This window comes from Castor canadensis, chromosome 11 (assembly GCF_047511655.1).
Source record: "Castor canadensis chromosome 11, mCasCan1.hap1v2, whole genome shotgun sequence".
Classification (NCBI taxonomy): Eukaryota; Metazoa; Chordata; class Mammalia; order Rodentia; family Castoridae; genus Castor; species Castor canadensis.
In genome coordinates this window covers 134,228,704-134,251,715 of record NC_133396.1, presented here as the reverse complement: position 1 = coordinate 134,251,715, position 23,012 = coordinate 134,228,704, and the positions used below count along the sequence as shown (strand labels likewise).

Here is a 23,012-nt window from a genome sequence, read left to right as displayed (position 1 = left end):
TTGCAAAAAGCCTTTCATCTTGCTAGATTGCTGCTTCCTGGCCCTTTGGGTAGAGAGATAGGCTCCTCTTAAAATTTTCTTTCTTTATTGGATCCTGATATCATTCCTGAGTATGTTCTCCAGTGGTCCATCCAGGATACAGAGGAGTTCAATATAGAACTCAAATAGTAACTACAGTGCCATTTCTTGAGCCCTGAAGTTCCTAGCCAGACCAAAATTCCTATTCTTCCAGAGACTTATAGTTTCTTAAAGACAATATGTCCATTAATTTTAGTTGCACTTACATAGCCAAAGGAAAAGACAGAATTATTTTTTACTCATCTCAACCACATAAGAAAAACAATAGAGACTGAACCAGATAGCAATTGCTGGCATCCCTAAACCCCAGTGGTTGCTTAGCAACCCTAAAAACGGAAGACACTGGGGATCCCAAATGACATCCCATAACCATAAATAGAGAAGCAGCTAATGCGGTGGAAAAATGGCTCTCAGGTCAGCACTCCTGATCCTTTCTCCCTGCAGACTCCATGCATTTCACTCCTCTGTGCTCCACAGTAAGTCCAGCTTCCAGGCTCACAAACAGACCCATGCTCCCCCTTGCACCACAGCCCACCACCCCATTCTCTGAAGTGTCAGGGAAATCTGCACCACTGCACATGCAGGCCCCAGGGTCCCTGCTGCTCCATGGGTGCCAGAAGGCACAACCTTGTTGGCTTAGTTTTTTGGTTCCCACCAAGGCTTCTCTACTCAGCTCCAAGATGCCCATGCCACTGAATAAGTAGGCCACAGGCACTACTGCTCTCCTTCAGGCACTGGAAGGCACAAACATGCTGGCTTTTTTGTCCCATGGTACTGGCAACTTACTACTCAGCATTGAACCCACTGCCATATGTGCAAGTTATCCTCAAGCTCCATGCTTACCTACTCAGCTGGCACCAGGAGGCATGCTTCCTCATGGTGCACAGAGGCTGAGTGATCCCCACTGCCCCCAACCATAGGAGAGTCCCCACTCCCCAATCAAAGAACAGAACCCAGCTCCTCCACTGAGCAGTAATCTGCTACTTTGTAGGTGCCAGGAGGCCTACCTCCAACAGTGCACAGAGGCCCAGATATCCCCACTGCCCCCAACTGTGGGGACAGCCCCTACTCCCCAGTCAAAGAGCAGGAACCCCAGCTCTCTACTGAGTAGAGCTTGCTACTCTGTGGATGCCAGGAGGCCTGCTTTGCCCTAGTACACAGAGGCCCACTGCACCTGCCAGCATGTGGGAGAGTCCCAGCTCCCTCTGCTAAGGGGAAGAAAGTGGTAACCTGCTACTTTATGGGCAGTGCCAGGAAGCCTTTTTCCCCAAGGTGAACAGATGCCCAGTGTTCCCCACTGTACTCACCTGTGGGAGACTCTCCACTCCCCTGTCAAAGATCAGGAACCCCAGCTCCTCCACTGAGCAGTAATCTGCTATTCTGTAAATGGCCTGTCTCCCCATGGCACACAGAGTCCCAGCATTTTCCATGCACCCAGCCATGAAGACTCCTTGCTCCCCTATCAAAGTGGGGAAGCCCCAGCTCTACCACTGAAAGGAAGAAAGTGTTAATCTGCACCACAACAAAACCTTGCCCCAGTGTACAGTATAAGGTTTTCAGTGTATCTCTCCCTGAGGAAAGCTTCTGGAACCCCTGGAGAAAAAGCACAAAACCCCAACCTCAAGGGCACAAGGAATTGAAACCCTGAACCAAAAACAGCTCCAGATGTGTAAATCTAAATGCAGAAATATGAAACAGGCAACAGCTCTCCTTCAAACATCAAATTCACCACTAAGGATTTAAACAACTGCATAGAGGAAGAAATATCAAACATTGGATTCCAAATAATAATAGTATGAATGATTAATGAGCTCAAAGAAGAGACATAAAAGCTAGTGTCTGATCTCAAAGATGAAAGGAATGAACAATGAACTCAAAGAGAATACAAGCAAACAGATTAATGAAAATAAGACTGCAGGATATGAAAGAGGAAATCAATAAAGATATGGAAACCCTGATAAGTAATCAATCTGAAGTAAACAGCTCAATAACCCAAATAAAAATCTCAATTGGAATCAAGTTGAAAACAGAATATTAGGAACAGAAGACAAAGTAGAGGAAATAGATCAAACAGTAAAAGATCATGAAAAAATGCTAAGAAAATATGAATGGAACATCCAAGACATTCAGGAAACAATGAAAAGACCAATCCTACAAATCATGGGTATAAAAGAAGGAGAAGAGGTACAAACTAAAGGCATAGACAACCTATTCAATAAAATAATAGCTGAAAACTTCCCTGACCTTGAGAAAGAGAGAGTCATCCAGGTCCAGGAGGCTTACAGAACACCAAACTGTCAGGACAAAATAGGAACACCCCCAGACATATAACAATCAAAACACTCAACATACAGAACAAAGAAAGAATGCTGAAAGCTGCAAAAGAGAAAAACAAGTCACATATAAAGGCAAACACGTTAGAATAGCATTAGATTTCTCAACACAAACTCTAAACACAGCAAGGTCATGGAAAGACATATTTCAGGGTTTGAAAGAAAACAACTGTCAACCTAGACTAGTCTACTCAGCACAACTATCCTTCCTAATTGAAAGAGAAATTAAAACCTTTCACAACAAGGAAAAACTAAAGGAATTCATAACTACCAAACCAGCACTGCAGAAAATACTGAAAGGACACTTACACAAAGAAGAAACTAAAGTGAAACAGGAAGTTGCAAGAAAGAATAAACCCTTTTGAAGAGACAGACCAGGAAACAAGGAATAAGTAAAAAGTAAACAATGGGGGTATAAAAATGATTAGAAGCACCATGTATCTCTCAAATTTAACACCCCAATCAAAAGACATAGAATAGCAAACTGAATTTTAAAAAGAGCCAACCATATGTTGCTTATAAGAAATTATCCCACTGAAAAAAAAAAACACTAGCTTAGAGTCAAATGGTGGAAAAAATTTTGCAAGCAAATGCACTCCATACACAGGCAGGAGTATTTATACTCACATATGACAAAGTAGACTTCAGGCTAAAATTAGCCAGAAAATGAAATTCACCTCATATTAATTAAAGGAACAATTCATCAAGAGGAAATTTCAATTCTTAACATATATGTACCAAACATAAGGGCACCCATCTACATTTAAAAAAAAAAAACCTCTAATTGACCTAAGAGCACAGATAGACTCTAACACAGTAATAGTGGACACCTGAACCCCTCACTGTCATCAATAGATAGGTCATCCAGGAAAAAGATCAACAAAGAAACTTCAGAGCTTCTGCACACACTACACCAAATAGACATCTACAGAGTATTTCACCCAACAATCAGGCAAGACACAATCTTTTCTGTAGCTCATGGAATCCTCTCCAAAATAGATCATATTTTAGGACACAATGTAAGTCTCAACAAATTCAAGAAAATTGAAATAACCCACTGTATCATATCAGATCACAATGGAATAAAACTAGACCTTAAAAACAGAAGAAACCACAGACAATACTCAAACACATGGAGACTGAACTACACATTCCTGAATGACCAGTGGGCAACTGAAGAAATAAAGAAAGAAATCAAAAGGTTCCTAGACTGTAATGAAAATTAAAATACAACCTACCAGAATCTATGGGACACAAAAAAATCCATGCTAAGGGGAAGTTTATAGCTATAAGTGCCTACATTAAAAAAAAAAAACAGAGACTTCTCAAATAAACAATTGAATGATGCACTTTTAAGCTTCTAGAAAAACAAGAACAAACCAAGCACCAAACCAGCAGATGGTGAGAAATAAAGATCAAGGCCAAGATGAGTAAGATTGAATCCAAACAAACTAAAGAATCCATGAAACAAAAAGTTGATTTTTTTGAAAAGATTAACAAGATTGACAAACCCTTAACCAACATGGGAAAACATGAGGGAAAAGACCCAAATTAATAAAACCAGAGGTGAAAAAGGAGACATAACAACAAATACTAATGAAATTCAGATCTTTAAAGAGTATTGTGAAAACTTTTATTAAACTGTAAAATCTTGATGAAATGGATACATTTCTAGATGCATATAACCAACCAAAATGGAACCAAGAAAATATTAACAGCCTAAATAGACCTATTACAAGCAATGAAATTGAAGTAGTCATAAACAGCCTCCCTGCAAAGAAGAGCCCAGGACCTGATGGATTCATATTGGAATTTTACCAAACCTTTAAAGAAGAACTAACACCAATACTCCTCAAACTTTTCCAGGAAATAGAAAGGGAAGAACATTAATAAACTCATTCTATGAAGTCAGCATTACACTCATTCCACAACCCAATAAAGACACAGTCAAAAAAGAGAATTATAGACTAGTTTTGTTAATCAATATAGATGCAAAGATTCTTAAACAAAATACTGGCAAACAGAATTCAACAAATACATCAAAAAGATCCTACACTATAACCAAGTCAGTTTCGTTCCAGGGAAACTGAAACTGAACCAAAGATGGTTCAACACATGTACATCCATAAACATAATACAGCATATGAACAGAAGCAAGGACAAAGACCAAATAATCCTCTGAATAAATGCAGAAAAAGCCTATGAAAAAAATTAAACAACCTTCATTGATAATAGATCTGAAGAAATTAGGAATAGAAGGAATGATCTTAACACAATAAAGGCTATATATGACAAACTTATAGCCAACATTAAACTAAATAGAGAACAACTGAAACTATTACTGCTAAATGAAGAAATGAGACAGGAATGCCCACTTTCCCCACTCCTATTCAATATAGTTTTGGAAATTTAGCCAAAGCAATAAGACAAGAGCAAGAAATAAAAGGCAGAAGATTCCAAGATGGCAACTAGAGGGAGGAAGCAGAAAGCGTGCCTCCTAAAGTAAAATCTTCAAGAGACACTGGAGAAACACGTTACAGGAAAAACCACCAAGAAGAGGCAAAAGTTTGACTCCTCCACACCCCTACTCCACACATAGCATCCCTACTTCACGTTAAACAGAGAAACCAGGAGGGCTCCCACACCACCAGACACCAGCTACCAGACCACTTGGGAAGATGCAGACCACAAGGTGAGCTAAGTGGCATGTGGTACTCCCTCAGACAACCCTGGGCCATATCAGCATAACCCCTAGGTCAGACCAACCCCACCCTGGGAAAAAAGAAAAAAAACTGAATAATAAGCAACAAAAAAAAAATACACTTAGCAAAGAGGGTAGGGCACCCTGAGCATTGAAGGGGGGAGGGGCAATCACCCACAGAACTGTAAATAAACAAGCCAGCCAGACAAGGCAGGAGCAGTGGCACCCACCCAGCAACCAGGAACGTGAAAGCCTGTAAAAGTGGTGGTGGGAGGAAAACTCCACAGGAGAGGGGGAAGGCCCACTTCCTACGTGAAATGTAAATAAACAAGCTGGCTGGAGAAGGCAGGAGTGGTGGCACATGCCCAGCAACCAGGAGAGGGAAAGCTGGTAAAAGTGGCAGTGGGAGGGAAACTCCTCAGGAGAGGGGGAAGGCCCACTTCCCATGTGAACTGTAAATAAACAAGCCAGCCAGAGAAAGCAGGTGTAGCATCACCTCTCCCAGTGTGCTTGGAAAGGGGAAAGCATGTAACAGTGGCAGTTGCACCCAGGAAAACTAAGGAAACAAAGTCTGCAGGGATAGGTGAGTATTAAGCTCATCCCTGAGATCTGCATAAATAAAGCCTCCAGCAACAGCAGGCTGACAGCAGTGGGGAGACTATTCTTCTTTTTTCTCTCTTCCTTTGATGAGAAACAAACAAACTATACCTGCATGCTGAAAAACTTGATGAAACTGTATGGCATTTGAACTTGGGACACTTTGTGATGTTTTGGGTTTTTGGTTTTGGGGGGGTTCTTGTTCCCCTTTGATGAGACAATGACAGAACTACTTCTGAAACACCATCCCCAAGATTGGAGGCTGAGGGACTAACACCAAAATTATTAAGACTGAAACTTTATTGCATTTGAACTTGGAGATTTTTAAAATTTTTTAATTTTTTTTTATTTTACAATCCTTTTTCTGTCTCCCTAAAGCCTGTTTAGCTTACTATTGATTAGTATACTATCTCTCCCTGTTTATATCTTTGAAACATTTTCTTTGTTTGTTTGTATGTTTGGTTTTTATGACTTGTCTGTTTATTTTTTTTTCATTCTTCTTTACCTTCTTTGCTGTCTCTCTCCTCTCACCCTTCTATTCTAAATATCACCATTGTTATTATTACAAGCTAAAAATACTTAATTGCACACAGTACAGGGACAGTAACAATACGAAGGGCAATGATGAGAAGATGGAAAAAACAGGGGAACAAGTTTCCCCACAGCAGAGGGAAATGAAGAAAACAGATACTCAGATCCAGACTCCAACGAAATGAAGATAAACTATGCCAGAGGGAATGAAGAAAACAGATACTCAGATCCAGACTCCAACAAAATGAAGATAAACTATGCCAAAGAAACCAATGAAGTCCACAAGAATAATCTAAAAGAAGAAATCCTACAGGTAATCAATAAGAATTTTATAGAGATAATACTGGATATGGTCAACAAAAATGTACAGGAGACACTCAAGAAATTCCAAGACAAAAACAAAAATAGAGAATTTGAGAAAGCACAAGAAGAAATAAAAGAAACCATAGAATCACTGTATAAACACCAAAGTGAAACAAAGAACATGTTAATAAAGAGATAAATGAACTCAGTTTGAAAAAAAACAACATTAAGGAGGAAGTGACTCAGGATATGGAAAACCTCAGAAATAAGAACAAAACAGAATTGCAAAACAAAATGGAAGGCCAAATCCAGCAGAATAGAACAAACAGAAGACAGAATCTCAGAACTCAAAGATGAAATGGTAATTATAGGAAAAACCACAGAACTATTAGTTAAACAACTAAAGACCTGTGAAAAGAAAATGCAAAAACTCACTGACTCCATCAAAACACCAAATCTGAAAATCAATGGGCATTGAAGAAGGAGAAGAGGTGCAAGCAAAGGGAATGTGTAATATATTCAACAAAATAATTACAGAAAATTTCCCAAATCTAGAGAAAACTATGCCCATACAGATACAAGAGGCCTCCAGAACACCAAACAGACCAGAACAAATTAGAACTATCCCACAACATAGTATCAATAAAGCAACAAGTGCAGACTCGAGAATGAATATTGCAGGCTGTAAGAGAGAAAAAACAAATAACATACAAAGTAAACCCATCAAAAGAGCAGCAGACTTCTCAACAGAAACATTAAAAGCAAGAAGGTGTGGGGTGAGATCTTCCAGGTACAGAATGAAAATAACTTCAACCCTAGAATACTCTACCCAGCAAAACTATCATTCAAAAGAGATGGAGCAATAAGTCTTCCATGATAAGCAGAAACTCAAACAATATATGACCACAAAGCCACCACTACAAAAGATTCTTCAAGGGATTCTGCACACAGAAAGTGAAACCCAACATATCTGTGAAAGGGCAGGCAGCACCAAACTACAGGAAAAGAAAAAATAAGAAAGTAGAGAGTAACCTCAATTTAGGCACACACAATCAAACCTTCAAACAACTAAGACAACTAAATGACAGGAATCACCACATAACTATCAGTACTAACACTTAATGTTAATGGACTTAATTCCCCCATCAAAAGGCACCATTTGACGAACTGGATTAAAAAGGAAGATCCAACAATCTGTTGCTTACAGTAGACCCATCTTGCTGACAGAATAAGAATAGGCTTAGGATGAAAGGCTAGAAGAAGATTTACCAAGCCAGTGGACCCTGAAAACAGGCAGGAGTAGCAATACTTATCTCTGACAAAGTAGACTTCAAACCTACATTGATACAATGAGATAAAGAAGGACATTCCATACAAATGAAAGGGGAAATAGACCAAAAAGAAATAACAATTATCAACCTATATGCACCCAATGTCAATGCACCCAATTTCATCAAACATACCCTAAAGGACCTAAAAGCATATATTAATTACAACACAGTGGTCATGGGAGAATTTAACAACCCACTATCATCAATAGATAGGTTATCCAAACAAAAAATCAATAGACATCCTAGATCTAACATATACCATAGATCAAATGGACCTAGTTGATGTCTACAGAACATTTCATCCAACTTCTACACAATATACATTCTTCTCAGCAGCCCACAGAATGTTCTCCAAAATAGATCATATCCTAGGGCACAAAGCAAGCATCAGCAAATATAAGAAAATAGTAATTATACCATTCATTCTATCTGATCACAATGCAATAAAACTAGAACTCAACAACAAAAATAAAGACAAAAAACATGCAAACAGCTGGAAACTGAATAACTCATTGCTTAATGAACAATGGATCATTGATGAAATAAAAGAGGAAATTAAAAAGTTCCTGGAAGTCAATGAAAATGAAAACACAACCTACTGGAACCTATGAGACACAGCAAAAGCAATCCTGAGAGGAAAGTTTATAGCCATGAGTGCATATATTAAAAAGACGGAAAGATCCCAAATCAATGACCTAATAATGCATCTCAAACTCCTAGAAAAAACATGAAAAAGCAAATCCCAAAACAAATAGGAGAGAAATAATAAAAATAAGAGCTGAAATCAATGAAATAGAAACCAAAAAACCATACAAAGAATTAATGAAACAAAAAGTTGGTTCTTTGAAAAAATAAACAAGAAGGACAAACCCCTGCAAACATTACTAAAATGAGGAGAGAAAAAACCCAAATTAGTAGAATCAGGAATGCAAAAAGGGAGATAACAACAAACACCATGTAAGTCCAGGAAATCATCAAAGACTTACTTCGAGAACCTATATTCAAATAAATTCGAAAATCTTAAAGAAATGGACAGATTTCTAGATACATATGATCATCCAAAACTGAACCAAGAGGATATTAATCACCGGAATAGATCTACAGAAAAAATGAAGTTGAATCGGCAATCAAGAGTCTCCCAAAAAAGAAAAGTCCAGGACCTGACAGATTCTCGGCTGAGTTCTATCAGACCTTTAAAAAAGAACTGATACCGACCCTCCTTAAACTGTTCCACAAAATAGAAAGGGAAGGAAAACTGCCTAATACATTTTATGAAGCCAGTATTACACTTATCCCAAAACCAGGCAAAGACACCTCCAAATAGGAGAACTATAGGCCAATCTCTTTAATGAACATTAATGCAAAAATCCTCAACAAAATAATGGCAAACCGAATTCAACAACACATCAAAAAGATTATTCACCACGACCAAGTAGGCTTTATTGCAGGGATGCAGGGGTGGCTCAACATATGAAAATCAATAAATGTAATAAATCACATTAACAGAAGCAAAGACAAAAACCACTTGATCATCTCAATAGATGCAGAAAAAGCCTTTGATAAGATCCAACACCATTTCATGATAAAAGCTCTAAGAAAACTAGGAATAGAAGGAAAGTACCTCAACATTATAAAAGCTATATATGACAAACCTACAACCAGCATTATACTTAATGGAGAAAAACTGAAACCATTCCCTCTAAAATCAGGAACTAGACAAGGATGCCCACTATCTCCACTCCTATTCAACATAGTACTGGAATTCCTAGCCATGGCAATTAGGCAAGAAGAAGGAATGAAAGGAATACAAACAGGTAAAGAAACTGTCAAAATATCCCTATTTGCAGACATTATGATCCTATACCTTAAAGACCTAAAAACTCTACTTAAAAGCTCCTAGACACCATCAATAGTTATAGTAAGGTAGCAGGATATAAAATCAACATAGAAAAATCATTAGCATTTCCATACACTAATAATGAACAAACTGAGAAAGAATATATGAAAACAATTCCATTTACAATAGCCTCAAAAAAATCAAATACCTAGGTGTAAACTTAACAAAGATGTGAATGACTTCTACAAGGAAAACTATAAACTTCTGAAGAAAGAGATTGCGGAAGACTATAGAAAATGGAGAGATCTCCCATGCTTATGGATTGGTAGAATCAACATAGTAAAAGTCTATACTCCCAAAAGTAATCTACGTGTTTAATGCAATTCCCATCAAAATTCCAATGACATTCATTAAAGAGATTGAAAAATCTACCATTCAATTTATATGGAAACGCAAGAGGCCACAAATAGCCAAGGCAATACTCAGTCAAAAGAACAATGCTGGAGGTATCACAATATCCAACTTCAAACTATATTACAAAGCAATAACATTAAAAACAGCATGGTACTGGCACAAAAACAGACATGAAGACCAGTGGAACAGAATAGAGGACCCAGATATGAAGCCACACAACTATAACCAACTTGTCTGTGGCAAAGGCACTAAAAATATACAATAGAGAAATGATAGCCTCTTCAATAAAAACTGCTGGGAAAACTGGTTAGCAGTTTGCAAAAAACTGAAACCCTATGGCAATATTAACTCAAAATGGATTAAGGATCTTAATATCAGACCCCAAACTCTAAAGCTGGCACAGGAAAGAGCAGGAAATTCTCTGGAATTAATAGGTATAGGCAAGAACTTTCTCAATGGAACAACTCAACAACTAAGAGAAAGTATAGATAAATGGGACTTCATAAAACTAAAAAGCTTCTGCTCAACAAAAGAAATGGTCTCTAAACTGAAGAGAACACCCACAGAGTGGGAGAAAATATATGCCAGCTACACATCAGTCAAAGGAATGATAAGCAGACTATATAGGGAACTTAAAAAACTAAATTCTCCTAAAACTAATGCACCAATAAAGAAATGGGCAAGTGAACTAAACAGAACTTTCTCAAAAGAAGAAATTCAAATGGCCAAAAAACAAATGAAAAAATGCTCACCATCTCTACCAATAAAGGAAATGCAAATTAAAACCACATTAAGATTCCACCTCAGCCCTGTTAGAATAGCCATCATTAGCAACACCATGAACAACAAGTGTTGGCGAGGATGCGGGGAAAAAGGAACCCTCTTACACTGTTGGTGGGAATGTAAACTAGTACAACCACTCTGGAAAAAAATTTGGAAGCTACTTAAAAAGCTAGACATTGATCTACCATTTGATCCAGCAATACCACTCTTGGGGATATACCCAAAAGACTGTGACACAGGTTACTCCAGAGGCACCTGTACACCCATGTTTATTGCAGCACTATTCACAATAGCCAAGTTATGGAAACATCCAAGATGCCCCAGCACTGATGAATGGATTAAGAAAATGTGGTACCTATACACAATGGAATTTTATGCAGCCATGAAGAAGAATGAAATGTTATCATTCACTGGTAAATGGCTGGAATTGGAGAACATCATTCTGAGTGAGGTTAGCCTGGCCCAAAAGACCAAAAATCATATGTTCTCCCTCATATGTGGACATTAGATCAAGGGCAAACACAACAATGGGATTGGACTTTGAGCACATGATAAAAGTGAGAGCACACAAGGGAGGGGTGAGGATAGGTAAGACACCTAAAAAATTAGCTACCATTTGTTGCCTTCAACACAGAGAAACTAAAGCAGATACCTTAAAAGCAACTGAGGCCAATAGGAGAAGGGGACCAGGAAATAGAGAAAAGTGAGATTAAAAAGAATTAAGCTAGAAGGTAACACACACGCACAGGAAATTAATGTGATTCAATGCCCTGTATAGCTATCCTTATCTCAGCCAGTAAAAACCCTTGTTCCTTCCTATTATTGTTTATACTTTCTCTACAACAAAATTAGAAATAAGGGCAAAATAGTTTCTGCCCGGTAGTGAGGGGGTGGGGAGGAGAGGGAGGGGGTGGAGTGGGTGGTAAGGGAGTGTGTGGAGGCATAGGAGAGAAATGACCCAAGCCTTGTATGCACATATAAATAATAAAAAGGCATTCAAATAAGGAAGAAAGCAGTCAAATTATCCCTAAATGCAGATGATATGATTCTTAAAAGATCCCAAAACCTCTGCCAAAAAACTATTAGCTATCATAAACTCTTTCAACAAAATAGTAGGATACAAAATTAACATGCAGAAATCAGTAGCCTTCCTATATACTAACAATGAACAGACTGAGAAGGAAATCAAGGAAACCGTCAATTACAATAGTCTCAAAAACAATAAAGGGCCTTGGGATAAATTTAACAAAGAAAACTAAGACCTTTTCAATGAAGCTATAAATCATTGAAAAGAGAAATTGAAAAAGACATCAGAAAATGAAAAGATCTCTTATGCTCATGGATTGGTAGAATCAACATTGTGAAAATGGCCATGCTACCAAAAGTGTTCTACATGTTCAATGCAGTCCCTACCAAAATTCCAATGACATTCTTCACAGAAATAGAAAAATTAATCCATAAGGAAACACAAAAGACCTCAAGTAGCCAAAGCAATTCTAAGCAAAAAGTCCAATGCTGGAGGTATCGCAATATCCAACATCAAACTATACTACAGAGCCAAAACAATAAAAACAACATGGTATTAGCATAAAAACAGACAGGAAGACAAATGGATTACAATAGAGATGCAGATATAAAACCATATATCTATAACCAACTGATCTTCAACAAAGGAGCCCAAAACACATGATGGAGAAAACACAGCCTCTTCAACAAATGTTGTTGGGAAAACTGGATATTTACATGTAGAAGCATGAAACTAGACCCTTGTTCTTCACCCTGTACCAAAAATCAACACGAAGTGCATCTAAGAGCCACAGCCTGAAACTTTGAAACAATTCCAGGAAATAGTAAGAAATACACTAGAACAGATAGGTATAGGGAGCGACTTCCTAAACAGAGCACTAAAGCCTCAGCATCTAAGAGAAACAATGAACAAATGGTATTGCAGCAAACTAAACAGCTTCTGCACAGCAAAGGAAACAGTCATTAGACTCAAGAGACAGCCCACAGAATGAGAGAAAATCTTTGCAAGCTACTCATCCAATAAGGGACTAATATCCACAATCTATAGGGAACTCAAAAAACTCAACCGCCAAAGAATCAACATCCCAGTGAAGAAATGGGCACATGAATTAACCAGAATTGTCAAAGGAAGAGGTACAAATGGCCAGTAAATACATAAAGAAGTGTTCAACTTCCCTGGCTAAAAAAGGGAGACAGAGAAAAACTGCATTCAGCATTCATCTCATTCCTATTAGAATGACCATATTCAAGGGCAATAGCAATAACAAATGCTGGTGAGGATGCAGCAAAACAGGAATCCTCATACATTGTTGGTGGCAAAGCAAATTAGTACAACTACTATGAAAAGCAGGATGGAGATTCCTCAAAAAGCTAAAAATAGAACTGCCATATGATTCAGTGATACTGCTCATGGTTATCTACCCAAAAGAACATAAGTCAGGATATAATAGAGACACTTGTACACCAAGTTCACTGCAGCACTATTCATAATAGCCAAGCTCTGGAAACAGCCCAGAGGCCCTACAACTGATGAATGGATTAAGAAAATGTATATATATACACAATGGAGTCTTACACAACCATAAGGATCAATGGCATGTAGTTTGAAGGTAAGTGGATAAAATTGAAAGACAACATGTTAAGTAAAGTAAGCCAGGCTCAGAAAGACAGAGTTGCATGTTTTCTCTCATAGGTGAAACACAGGTCCAACAGATAAACATATACATAACATCTGTAAAGGTAGAGGAGGGCTGGTGGGCTGGCTCAAGTGGTAGTGCACCTGCCTAGCAAGGGTGAGGCCCTGAGTTCAAGCCCAAAGACTACAAAAAATTGACTTTAAAAAAATATCTAAAATTAGAGGATATAAGGATGTGTACTGAAAGCTATTGAAAAGTGGGAGGTGGGAGGTAAATGGGTTAGGGAAAGTAATGGAAGTGGTTAAATGGATCAAAATAAAGTATAAACATATTACTTAAATAAAGTGTATAAAGTTACTGAACATCAACTAAAATATTAACAATGAAAGACAGGACTTAAAAATAAGTACAGAATGGGTCTGGAGAGGTACTGGTGGAGGAGGAGAGTGAATGAAGATTAGGATGAAGGTATGGTTGATGGACTTCCTATATGTATATGAAATAAAGCAAGAAAACCTCTTGCAAATGCTTTAAGTCATTCAGGGAAGGGATTGAAGGGGAGAGAAGAGGGAGGTGATCTAACCAATGTACAATATAAGTCTACTCAGATTGTCAGAATGCCCCCTGTATAATGAATATATCCATTAAAATTATAATTAAAACAGGCAATAATTTCCCTTTAAATTCTCTGAATTAATAATACTCCTTTTATTAGAGATAAAGTAAATCAAACTTTGTCTCAGATCTCTCTCTGTTCAGCATTTATTTGTTAAGCCATTTTTAATACTAAAACATTGCAAAGCAAGCATATTTATTGTTTTATATGTGCCTTCAGTGAGGTGAAAGGATGAGCTGAAAAGTGTAACTCTAAATATGTGATTGAAATTTATTCAAGCAGTCATTTCTCTAACCAGAAATTACAAAAATGTTAACATTATGTATAGCACTGCATTGTATTGACTTTGTATTAGCCTGTTCATTGATTTGGTCTCTTGATAAATCAAATGATGTTTTCAGATTCTACAGGAGAATGAGGACCTCCCCCAACTGTTGACAATGGAGACATTACTTCATTACCATTGCCAGAATGTGCACAAAGCTCTTTGGTTCAATATCAGTGCCAGTCCTTGTATCAACCTCAGAGAAACAACATGGGGTTTGAGCAATACACATTCTGAAAAAAAAAGGGAAAAGAAAACAAATGAAAGTCTTGGAAATGAAAACTTCAGTAAATCAAATAAAAACATCAGCGGAAATCATTAACAATAGACTTTAGATCAAGCAGAAGGAAGAACACAAGGTATTGAAGGATGATGATTACATTAAAATAACAGCAAAAAATAATATATTATTGCCACAACATCTAAATCCTCTGGAACAAAATTTAGAGCCCAGACTTAAAAATTTTTTGTATAAAAAGGAATAAAAAATACAGTCATTTAGGTAAAGGAGGCATTTCAACCCCAAATAGACATGACAAAAAAAGAACTTCTAACAATATTTAATACTATATCATAGTTAAAATGCCAAGAGTACAGAAAAATGCAAGAATTTTGAAAGCTCAAAGAGAGAAGTACCAACGATGTATGTACAAAGACAAACTCATCAGTAAAACAGCAGACTTCTCAGCAGAAACCCTAAAGAGAAGGAGAGCTTGGAATGATATATTTCAAGCCCTGAAAGAAAATAAATGGCTACCAAGACTACTATATCCAGAAAAGGTCACCTTTAAAACCAAAAAAGAAATGAAGACCTTCCAAGATAAGCATAAACTAAAGCAATTTATGACAACTAAACCAGCATAATGGAAGATAGTTAAATGAATCATATGCAAAAAGCACAAGAAAAGTATGCACAATCACAAGTACTTAGGAAAGAATAAATCTTTGTAGAAAAGCATAAACAAATGAGAACTAAGAAGGTATCAACATTTCTTCACTAAACTAACAAACCTCTGAGATAAATAGGGAGGAAAAAAGAATGCAGAATATTTAAAACTATCAGAAAATTAAACAGGAATTTGTACATGACTTTCCATGGTGATCCAAATGTAAAGAGTTTAAAAATTCATTTAAAAGATGTAGATAAGCTGGTTAGATTAAAAACCAAGATCCGACTGATTTTTGTCTGTAAGAAACTCACCTCAGATAGTAGTAGCCCTGGCATTCTCAATCAGGAAGGCTTTTTCTTGTGGGAATTTTTTTCCTTTGGAATTTGCTAAAACAAAGGAATGTTCAATTTAAAAGTTTCCCTTGGAAAAAAGACTGAGAAGATGGTGAGTAGGGCACAGAAGCAGAGAGTGTGAGCTCTGAGACTCCAAAACCTCACTGAGACACTGGAGCCACACTTGGCAGAAATAAAGCAGCAAATAGAATCAAAACTTTGACATCCTGAACCCCTAGCCTGTGGAAAGCTTCTTCATGCCACGTTACACTGAAAAAACAGGAGGGCTGCTGCACTTCCAGATGCTGCTCCAAACCTGCTTGGGAGACATTCAACAGATCAACAGGTGAGCACCAACCATCATGCGGTGTCCCCCCAGCCACCACTAGGATAACTTAGCATAGCCCCCTGGGCAGACTGACACCCCTGCAATAAAAAAAAAATTGAACAATAAACAAGAAACTGAAAACTAACACACAGCAGAGGGACAGAGTTACCAAAAGTGCACTAGGGAAGGGGGGATGAGCAAGGAGCTGATATCTGTGAGAACTTTGAGTAAACAAAAACTGGAAAGGCAGAAGAGCCAACAGCAGGCAGGTGATAAGCCACTGCCTGAAATATGGCAGGAAGTGCTCCACAAAGCTCATCTTCTGAGCCAGTGAGCAACATCTAAAGTCAAACAACACTGCAAAATTGAAAAATAATCAGCAAACCATCACAACACACTGAAAGCAGGGGGCCAGTTGATGTATCACTGACCTTGTCCCAGAGAAAGGGGGTGAGGCAAAGAAACAAGCCCCCAGTAAACAAGCACAGTGAAAACCCAACTCCAAAGTAGGACAGATGGTGAGCTACAGAGCTGATTCCAGAATCTGAGGGCAACATAAAAACCTTAACTGTCACACCCCACTGAGGGAGGAGCTGATCAAGCAGCTGCCTTTGAAAGACAGAAGAAAAAAAACCAAACACTACCCATCTACCTGGCAAGACTATAACAGAGCTTCTGCTTAAATACCAACACCAGGATCAGATGCTAGAAGAGTAATACCAGAACTTAAACCAAGACTGAAATTCTATTGATCCTGAGCCTAGAATTTTTTGTTTGTTTGTTTGTTCTGTTTATTATTTGTTTGTGTTTGCTTGTTCATCTGTCCACATTGATTTCTTTGGATTTGTTGTTGTTAGTTTTACTATTGTGAATTAGCAAATAGTAAATTACACCCAGACCAGTGACAGAAATAACACACACACACTTAGCTACAAACCCAATACAGGAAAAAAACAAAATGAAACCCAGGAAAAGAAAACAGGTGACTGAAACCACCAACTAGCCTATCAAGAACATAGTTGCAGAGAACCAAGTGGACTGACAGGAAGATGAAAAAGAGATGGAAACCATTCTCCCCCTAAAAATAATTTAATACAAGATTAAGAGGGAAATGAAGAAAATGGATACAGAGTTCCGGACTCTAACAAAACAAAGATAAATGATGCCAAGGAACCAAAGGATGCCCAAAAAAACAATCACAAAGAAGAAATCATGCAAGTAATCACTGAGAATTTCATGGAGATATTACTAGACATGGTCACCCAAAACATAAGAGACACTCAAGAAATTTCAAGACACCAAAAATAAAGAATACAAGAAGACACAGAAACAAATAAATGAACTCATAGGAGCCCTAAATAAATACCAAAGTGAAACAGAGAATACTATAAATAGAGAGATAAATGAATTAAAGATGAAAATAGACAATATTAAAGAGGAAGTGACCCATTATATGGAAAACCAAAGAAAAAAAGAATGAAACAAATATAAAACACAATGGAAGGTCACTCCAGCAGACTAGAACAAGTGGAAGACAGAATCTCAGAACTTGAAGATAAAATGGAAATTAAAGGAAAAACTGAAGAGCTATTAGTCAAACAACTCAAGACCTCAAAAAGGAATATGCAAGAACTCACCAATTCCAACAAAATACCAAACCTGAGAATTATGGGCATTGAAGAAGGAGAAGAGGTCCAAGCAAAAGGGATTTGCAATATATTCAACAAATAATAACAGAAAATTTCCCAAACCTAGAGAAAGCTATGCCCATTCAGGTACAGGAAGCCTCCAGGACACCAAACAGACTTGACCAAAATAGAACTACCACATGACATATTATCATTAAAACAACAAGCACAGAGAATAGAGAAAAAATATTGAAGGCTGTAAGAGGAAAAACAAATAACATACAAAGGTAAACCCATCAAAATCACAGCAGATTTCTCAACAGAAACCTTAAAAGCAAGAAGAGAATGGAGTGAGGTCTCTGGGCACTGAATGAAAATAACTTCAACCCTAGGATACTCTACCCAGCAAAACTATCATTCAAAACAGGAAGAGAAATAAAAGTCTTCCATGATAAACAGAAACTAAAACAATATATAACTACCAAGCCAATTCTACAAAAGATTCTTCAAGGAATTCTGCACACAGAAAATGAAAGCAAACAAAATCATGAGAGCACAGGCAACACCAAACCACAGGAGAAGAAAAGACAAGGAATCAGAGAGTAACATTGATTCAGCTGCACACAATCAAACCCTTAAACAACAAAAACAACTAAATGACAGGAATCACCACATACCTATCAGTACTAACACTGAATGTTAATAGACTTAACTCCTCCATCAAAAGAATCTGGCAAACTGCATTGAAAAGGAAGATCAATTTGTTGTTTACAGGAGACCCATCTCATTGACAGAAACAAGCACTGGCTTAGGGTGAAAGGCTGGAAGAACATTTACCAAGTCAATGGATCCCCAAAACAGGCAGTAATAGCAATACTTATCTCAGACAAAGTAGACTTCAAACTTACATTGATGAAACAAGATAAAGAAGGACACTCCATACCAATAAAAGGAGAAATACACCAAAAGGAAATAATTATCAACCTACATGCACACTACGTCAGTACACCCAATTTCATCATACTCTGAAGGAATTAAAAGCACATATAGACTCCAACACAGTGGTAGTGGGAGATTTTAATAACCCCCTCTCATCAATAGATAGGTCATCCAAACAAAAAAATCAATAAAGAAATTCTAGAACTAAATCATTCCATAGATCAAATGGACCTAGATGATGTCTACAGAATATTTCATCAGACAAAGGACTGATAACCAGAATATACAGAGAACTCAAAAAACTAAACTCTCCCAAAATCAATGAACCAGTAAAGAAATGGGCAATGGAACTAAACAGAACTTTTTCTTTTTATTTTATTTTATTTATTTTATTTCTTTATTTCTTTTATTCATATGTGCATAAAATGTTTGGGTCATTTCTCTCCCCTTTCCCCTGCCCCTCCCTTTCCCTCCACCCCTTCCCTCTCCCCACCTACCCCCTCGCTACCAGGCAAAAACTATTTTGCCCTTATCTCTAACTTTCAGAGTACAAGCAATAGTAGGAAGGACCAAAGGTTTTTGCTAGTAAACAGAACTTTTTCAAAAGAAGAGATTCAATGGCCAAGAAACACATGAAAAAAGGTTCACCATCTCTGACCATAAAGGAAATGCAAATCAAAACCACACTAAGATTCTACCTCATCCCTGTTAGAATAGCTATCATCAAAAACGCCACCAACAACAGGTGTTGGTGAGTCTATGGGGAAAAAGGAACCCCTGTACACTGCTGGTGGGGACACAAGCAAGTGCAACCACTCTGGAAAACAATATGGAGGCTTCTTAAAAAACTAAACATAGATCTGCAATATTGTTGCAGGAATTTTCTAGCTGAGATATGGGACGCTTGAGGCAATTAGCAGGAAGCAATGTTTTATTGTGCAAGCACAGACTCAGCAGACTCATGGCCAAGAACAAAGGGGTCTCACCTTATATACCCTTGCAAGAAGGTTACAGAAGCAAAAAGCAAGGTCTAATCCCTATATGGTTATATTTAATTTAATGGCTACTTTATCCTAGTGCTACATGACTTTCCCCTCCCTGGTGCTACATGACTTTCCTCATGTAAGATTTCTCAGGTGTTATCTCTCTGCTATGCCATGCCTACCTCCCTGCTACCTTAACAGAACTCAGGGCTTGTCTGATTTCTTCTGGTCCTCCTCCCTGCTACATTATTCCCCCCTTTGATGCTCAGACCCACCTAGGGTCAAAGAGCATCATCTTAATTTAATGGTTTGTATTTTTATAACATCATTACATGTAAGGCCATTTGTTATCCTTTTCCCAAGCCCAATGGTCTCCCACCTTGGTCCTCCCCACAAACATAGCATGAAGTAACATTGACTTTCTGGGCTACAGACTCAGCCAGTAAGAAGAACAAGTTTTTAGCTTTGGCAGAGATGGAAAATTCATTTCTCATCTCCTTGTAAAAGGAGTGAAAAACTTGATGAGGAACTGTCATGGGTAATGGTTACTAATTTGAGGTGTATCAGACTCTCAGGGTTAATACCCTTTTTATCTATTTTTATACTAATTACTTCTCCTCATGTTTAATCAGATAGCTTAAGTACAGTGAAATTTGCAGGGTTACAGGTGCCATGATTGTAATTAGGGGCAGCTTTTCCCTTGTGAAGGATGGCTGTGTATTTTGTCCTTTGTTAAACGAGATCAGTAACAATAAGTAGTAATTATGCATCCTGCTCAAGAGATAGAAGAGAGCAAATAAAAACCTTTCACCATGAGACCAATCAGTAGGGCAGTTTCTGCCAAGCCTATGGCAAATTTAGTGTGAGAACTACAGCAGCAGATACAGACAAGGGGTGACAATGCATTACAGTGAAATAAATGGTGTGAAAAACATATCCCATTTGTTCTGTTGGAGAGTTGACTCCTCAAGCTTCTGCCATGCATAGACTAGTCAGCTTCCAGTGGTGACTAGCACAGGGCTGTTGTTCGGTTGTTCTTGGTCCCGTGTTCTTTTCTGGGAAGCAGAGTCCTGCTGAGGGAGGGCAATTAGGTTCTGGAGGATGATCTTGCATGGGGAAGCTGGATCAGGGATGCACTCCTACTCAAGAGAAGCTTGACTTGACTGTGGTAGATCCAAGAAGCAATCACTGATACTTTAACTATGCTGGGAGTAGACAAGATAACAACAAAAGAGCCCCTCCAATGGGGTTTTAATGGTTGGACATTTTCTTTTATTGTTTTATCCAGACATTATTTTTTAAGAGTAGAATTACTATGGCAACTATATACTGTCAGTATATATCTCCAAGAAAACTCATTGTTTAAAAAAGTTAAAACCACCAATTTTAAGTATCAAAGGACATGTTTAGAGCCAGTAAAAATAGTTATTTTGTCTCTATTTAAGTTGAAGACCCTTTCTAAAAATTTGAGTTTGTGTCTAGAAGGGCTTTAATGCCAGATAGCCACACATGCATAACAACCATGTCTTTAACCATCTCTTTACTTTTGACAAGTCTGGCACCAGTGACTCTATTGGAACTTTGATGGCATTCCCCCCTTGTCTACAAACTGCTTGTCTCTGAACAGTCTCCTCTGAAGATTTGTCTTCTATCCAAGTACTAACCAGGCCAGACCCTGCTTAGCTTTTGAGACCAGATGAGATTGGACACGTTCAGGGTGATATGGCCTCAGACTGAAGATCTTTCTTGATTGGTCATCATCAGGATTTTCTTTTTCCTGGATTTTGTTTGTTTGGTTGATCTTGATCCCACATCAGGAGGGAATAACAAGCAGATCAGGTGGGAGTCAGTGCCAACTAGACCCTTATGGCCAAATGTAAGCAACAAAGAGTCAGAAAGAGTGGCTCTTAGGCAATGGGCTTTTAGACAAGTACAGTACAAAACAATGTCTAACAAAAGCAGATGTCTGAAAAGCTAACCTGGATGACACATAAGTAGTTATTACAGTCATTTTTTATAGACTTGATTGTAAATGTCCCAGAAGGATCAGAACTGTAATGACAAAAACTTAAGTCATGGTTAAAATTCTGATGGACAATTTAGAACTAACAGAACAGTATATCAGTACCAGTAACATTTTGTTACCATGTTTAACTAAATTTTGTATTTTAGAAGGCTTGATATATTTGAAAAACATAAATATATTTAATATACAAGAACAAGCAACAGCATCACAGCTTTATAGAGGCTATATATAAGTATTAGTTTAGTTGTTGCTCTTGAAGTAAAACCTTATATTTTTTCATCATTTGGGGGGAACAGTGCCAGTGATCCCAAATAACCCAGTCACAGACATATATAGGGTGCCAACTGTATTAGAATCTCCCAAGACAACAGTTGGTTAACTATGAGGTCATCTAGAAAGTTTTATATAAACTGTTAGAAAATAAGAGGCACAGAAGAGGCAGAGAGATGGTTCAAACACCAGTACAGGGTTTATTGTTTAGGCAGGAGTCTTGTGGGGAGAGACCCCAGCAAGAGAGCTAGAGCCCATTGCTATACACAGCTTGGGCTAAATATAGACGGCTGTGGAAAAGTACCAGGAAGGTTGCTAAGGGATATTGCTGCTGGGCAACCCAGAAAGAGAAGTTGTAGTTAGGTCACTGTCTGCCCAAATGTCCTTGACATCTATCCAGGGAGATAAAGGTAAGCCATGTGCAGGTGGGAGGGGTTCTATTCCTAACATTGCTGTCTTCATTGTTAACCCCAGCATAAACCAGCTCTCAAATGAACATGACTCAGTTACCTTAGTAGTTAAAACCTGACAAAAATCACCAGAGAGCACAGGTATATTTATGGGGACTAAGTATGGAGGTAGGAAACATAGTGGCCAAGAATCATGGCTCAGATGTTGATAAGGGATGATCCCAGATTTTTGACATTAACATATGGCTCATGACATACAGCAGGATCCCACGAGCCTGTAGTCAATGGAGCACCCCCTAAAATAACAGGCCCAATCTGGACATCCCAGGGCACAAATTCCCTCCATCCAACATGTGGAAGGAGTAGGACTAACACCTTCACTTGTTGAGGCCAATAAAAACTGGAGATCTTGATTTCCAGTGTACTGGGGTTATTTTTGTTGTTGAGTTTTTTTTAATCCTATCTGGAGGGTGCACTTTGGTTTTACATAAGTAAATTTATTTTAACTCTCACATCAGTGCAGCTGTATTCCTTGTGCTCAGCTGCCTCTTGTTTTTCTGTGTTTTAGTAAACTCTTGTTGTTGTGCCAAATTTGTGCATTAACCTGTTGCACCAAAAATTCCTGACAGTTACCTTGACAAAACAAAAAACATTTAAGACAATTTTTTTGGTAAATTTTATCAAGAACAATATT

At 37.9% G+C, this 23,012-nt stretch overlaps 1 protein-coding gene across 1 annotated transcript in view; it reads left to right on the top strand.

Annotated features, from left to right (window-relative positions):
• LOC109693060 (complement factor H) overlaps positions 1-14,749 on the top strand; it is an 81,660-nt gene extending 66,911 nt beyond the window's left edge. Inside the window, 1 exon segment of the mRNA XM_074044801.1 lies at positions 14,589-14,749. Within this exon segment, the coding sequence (XP_073900902.1) occupies positions 14,589-14,749 (161 nt within the window).
• Positions 14,750-23,012: the final 8,263 nt, after the last annotated feature.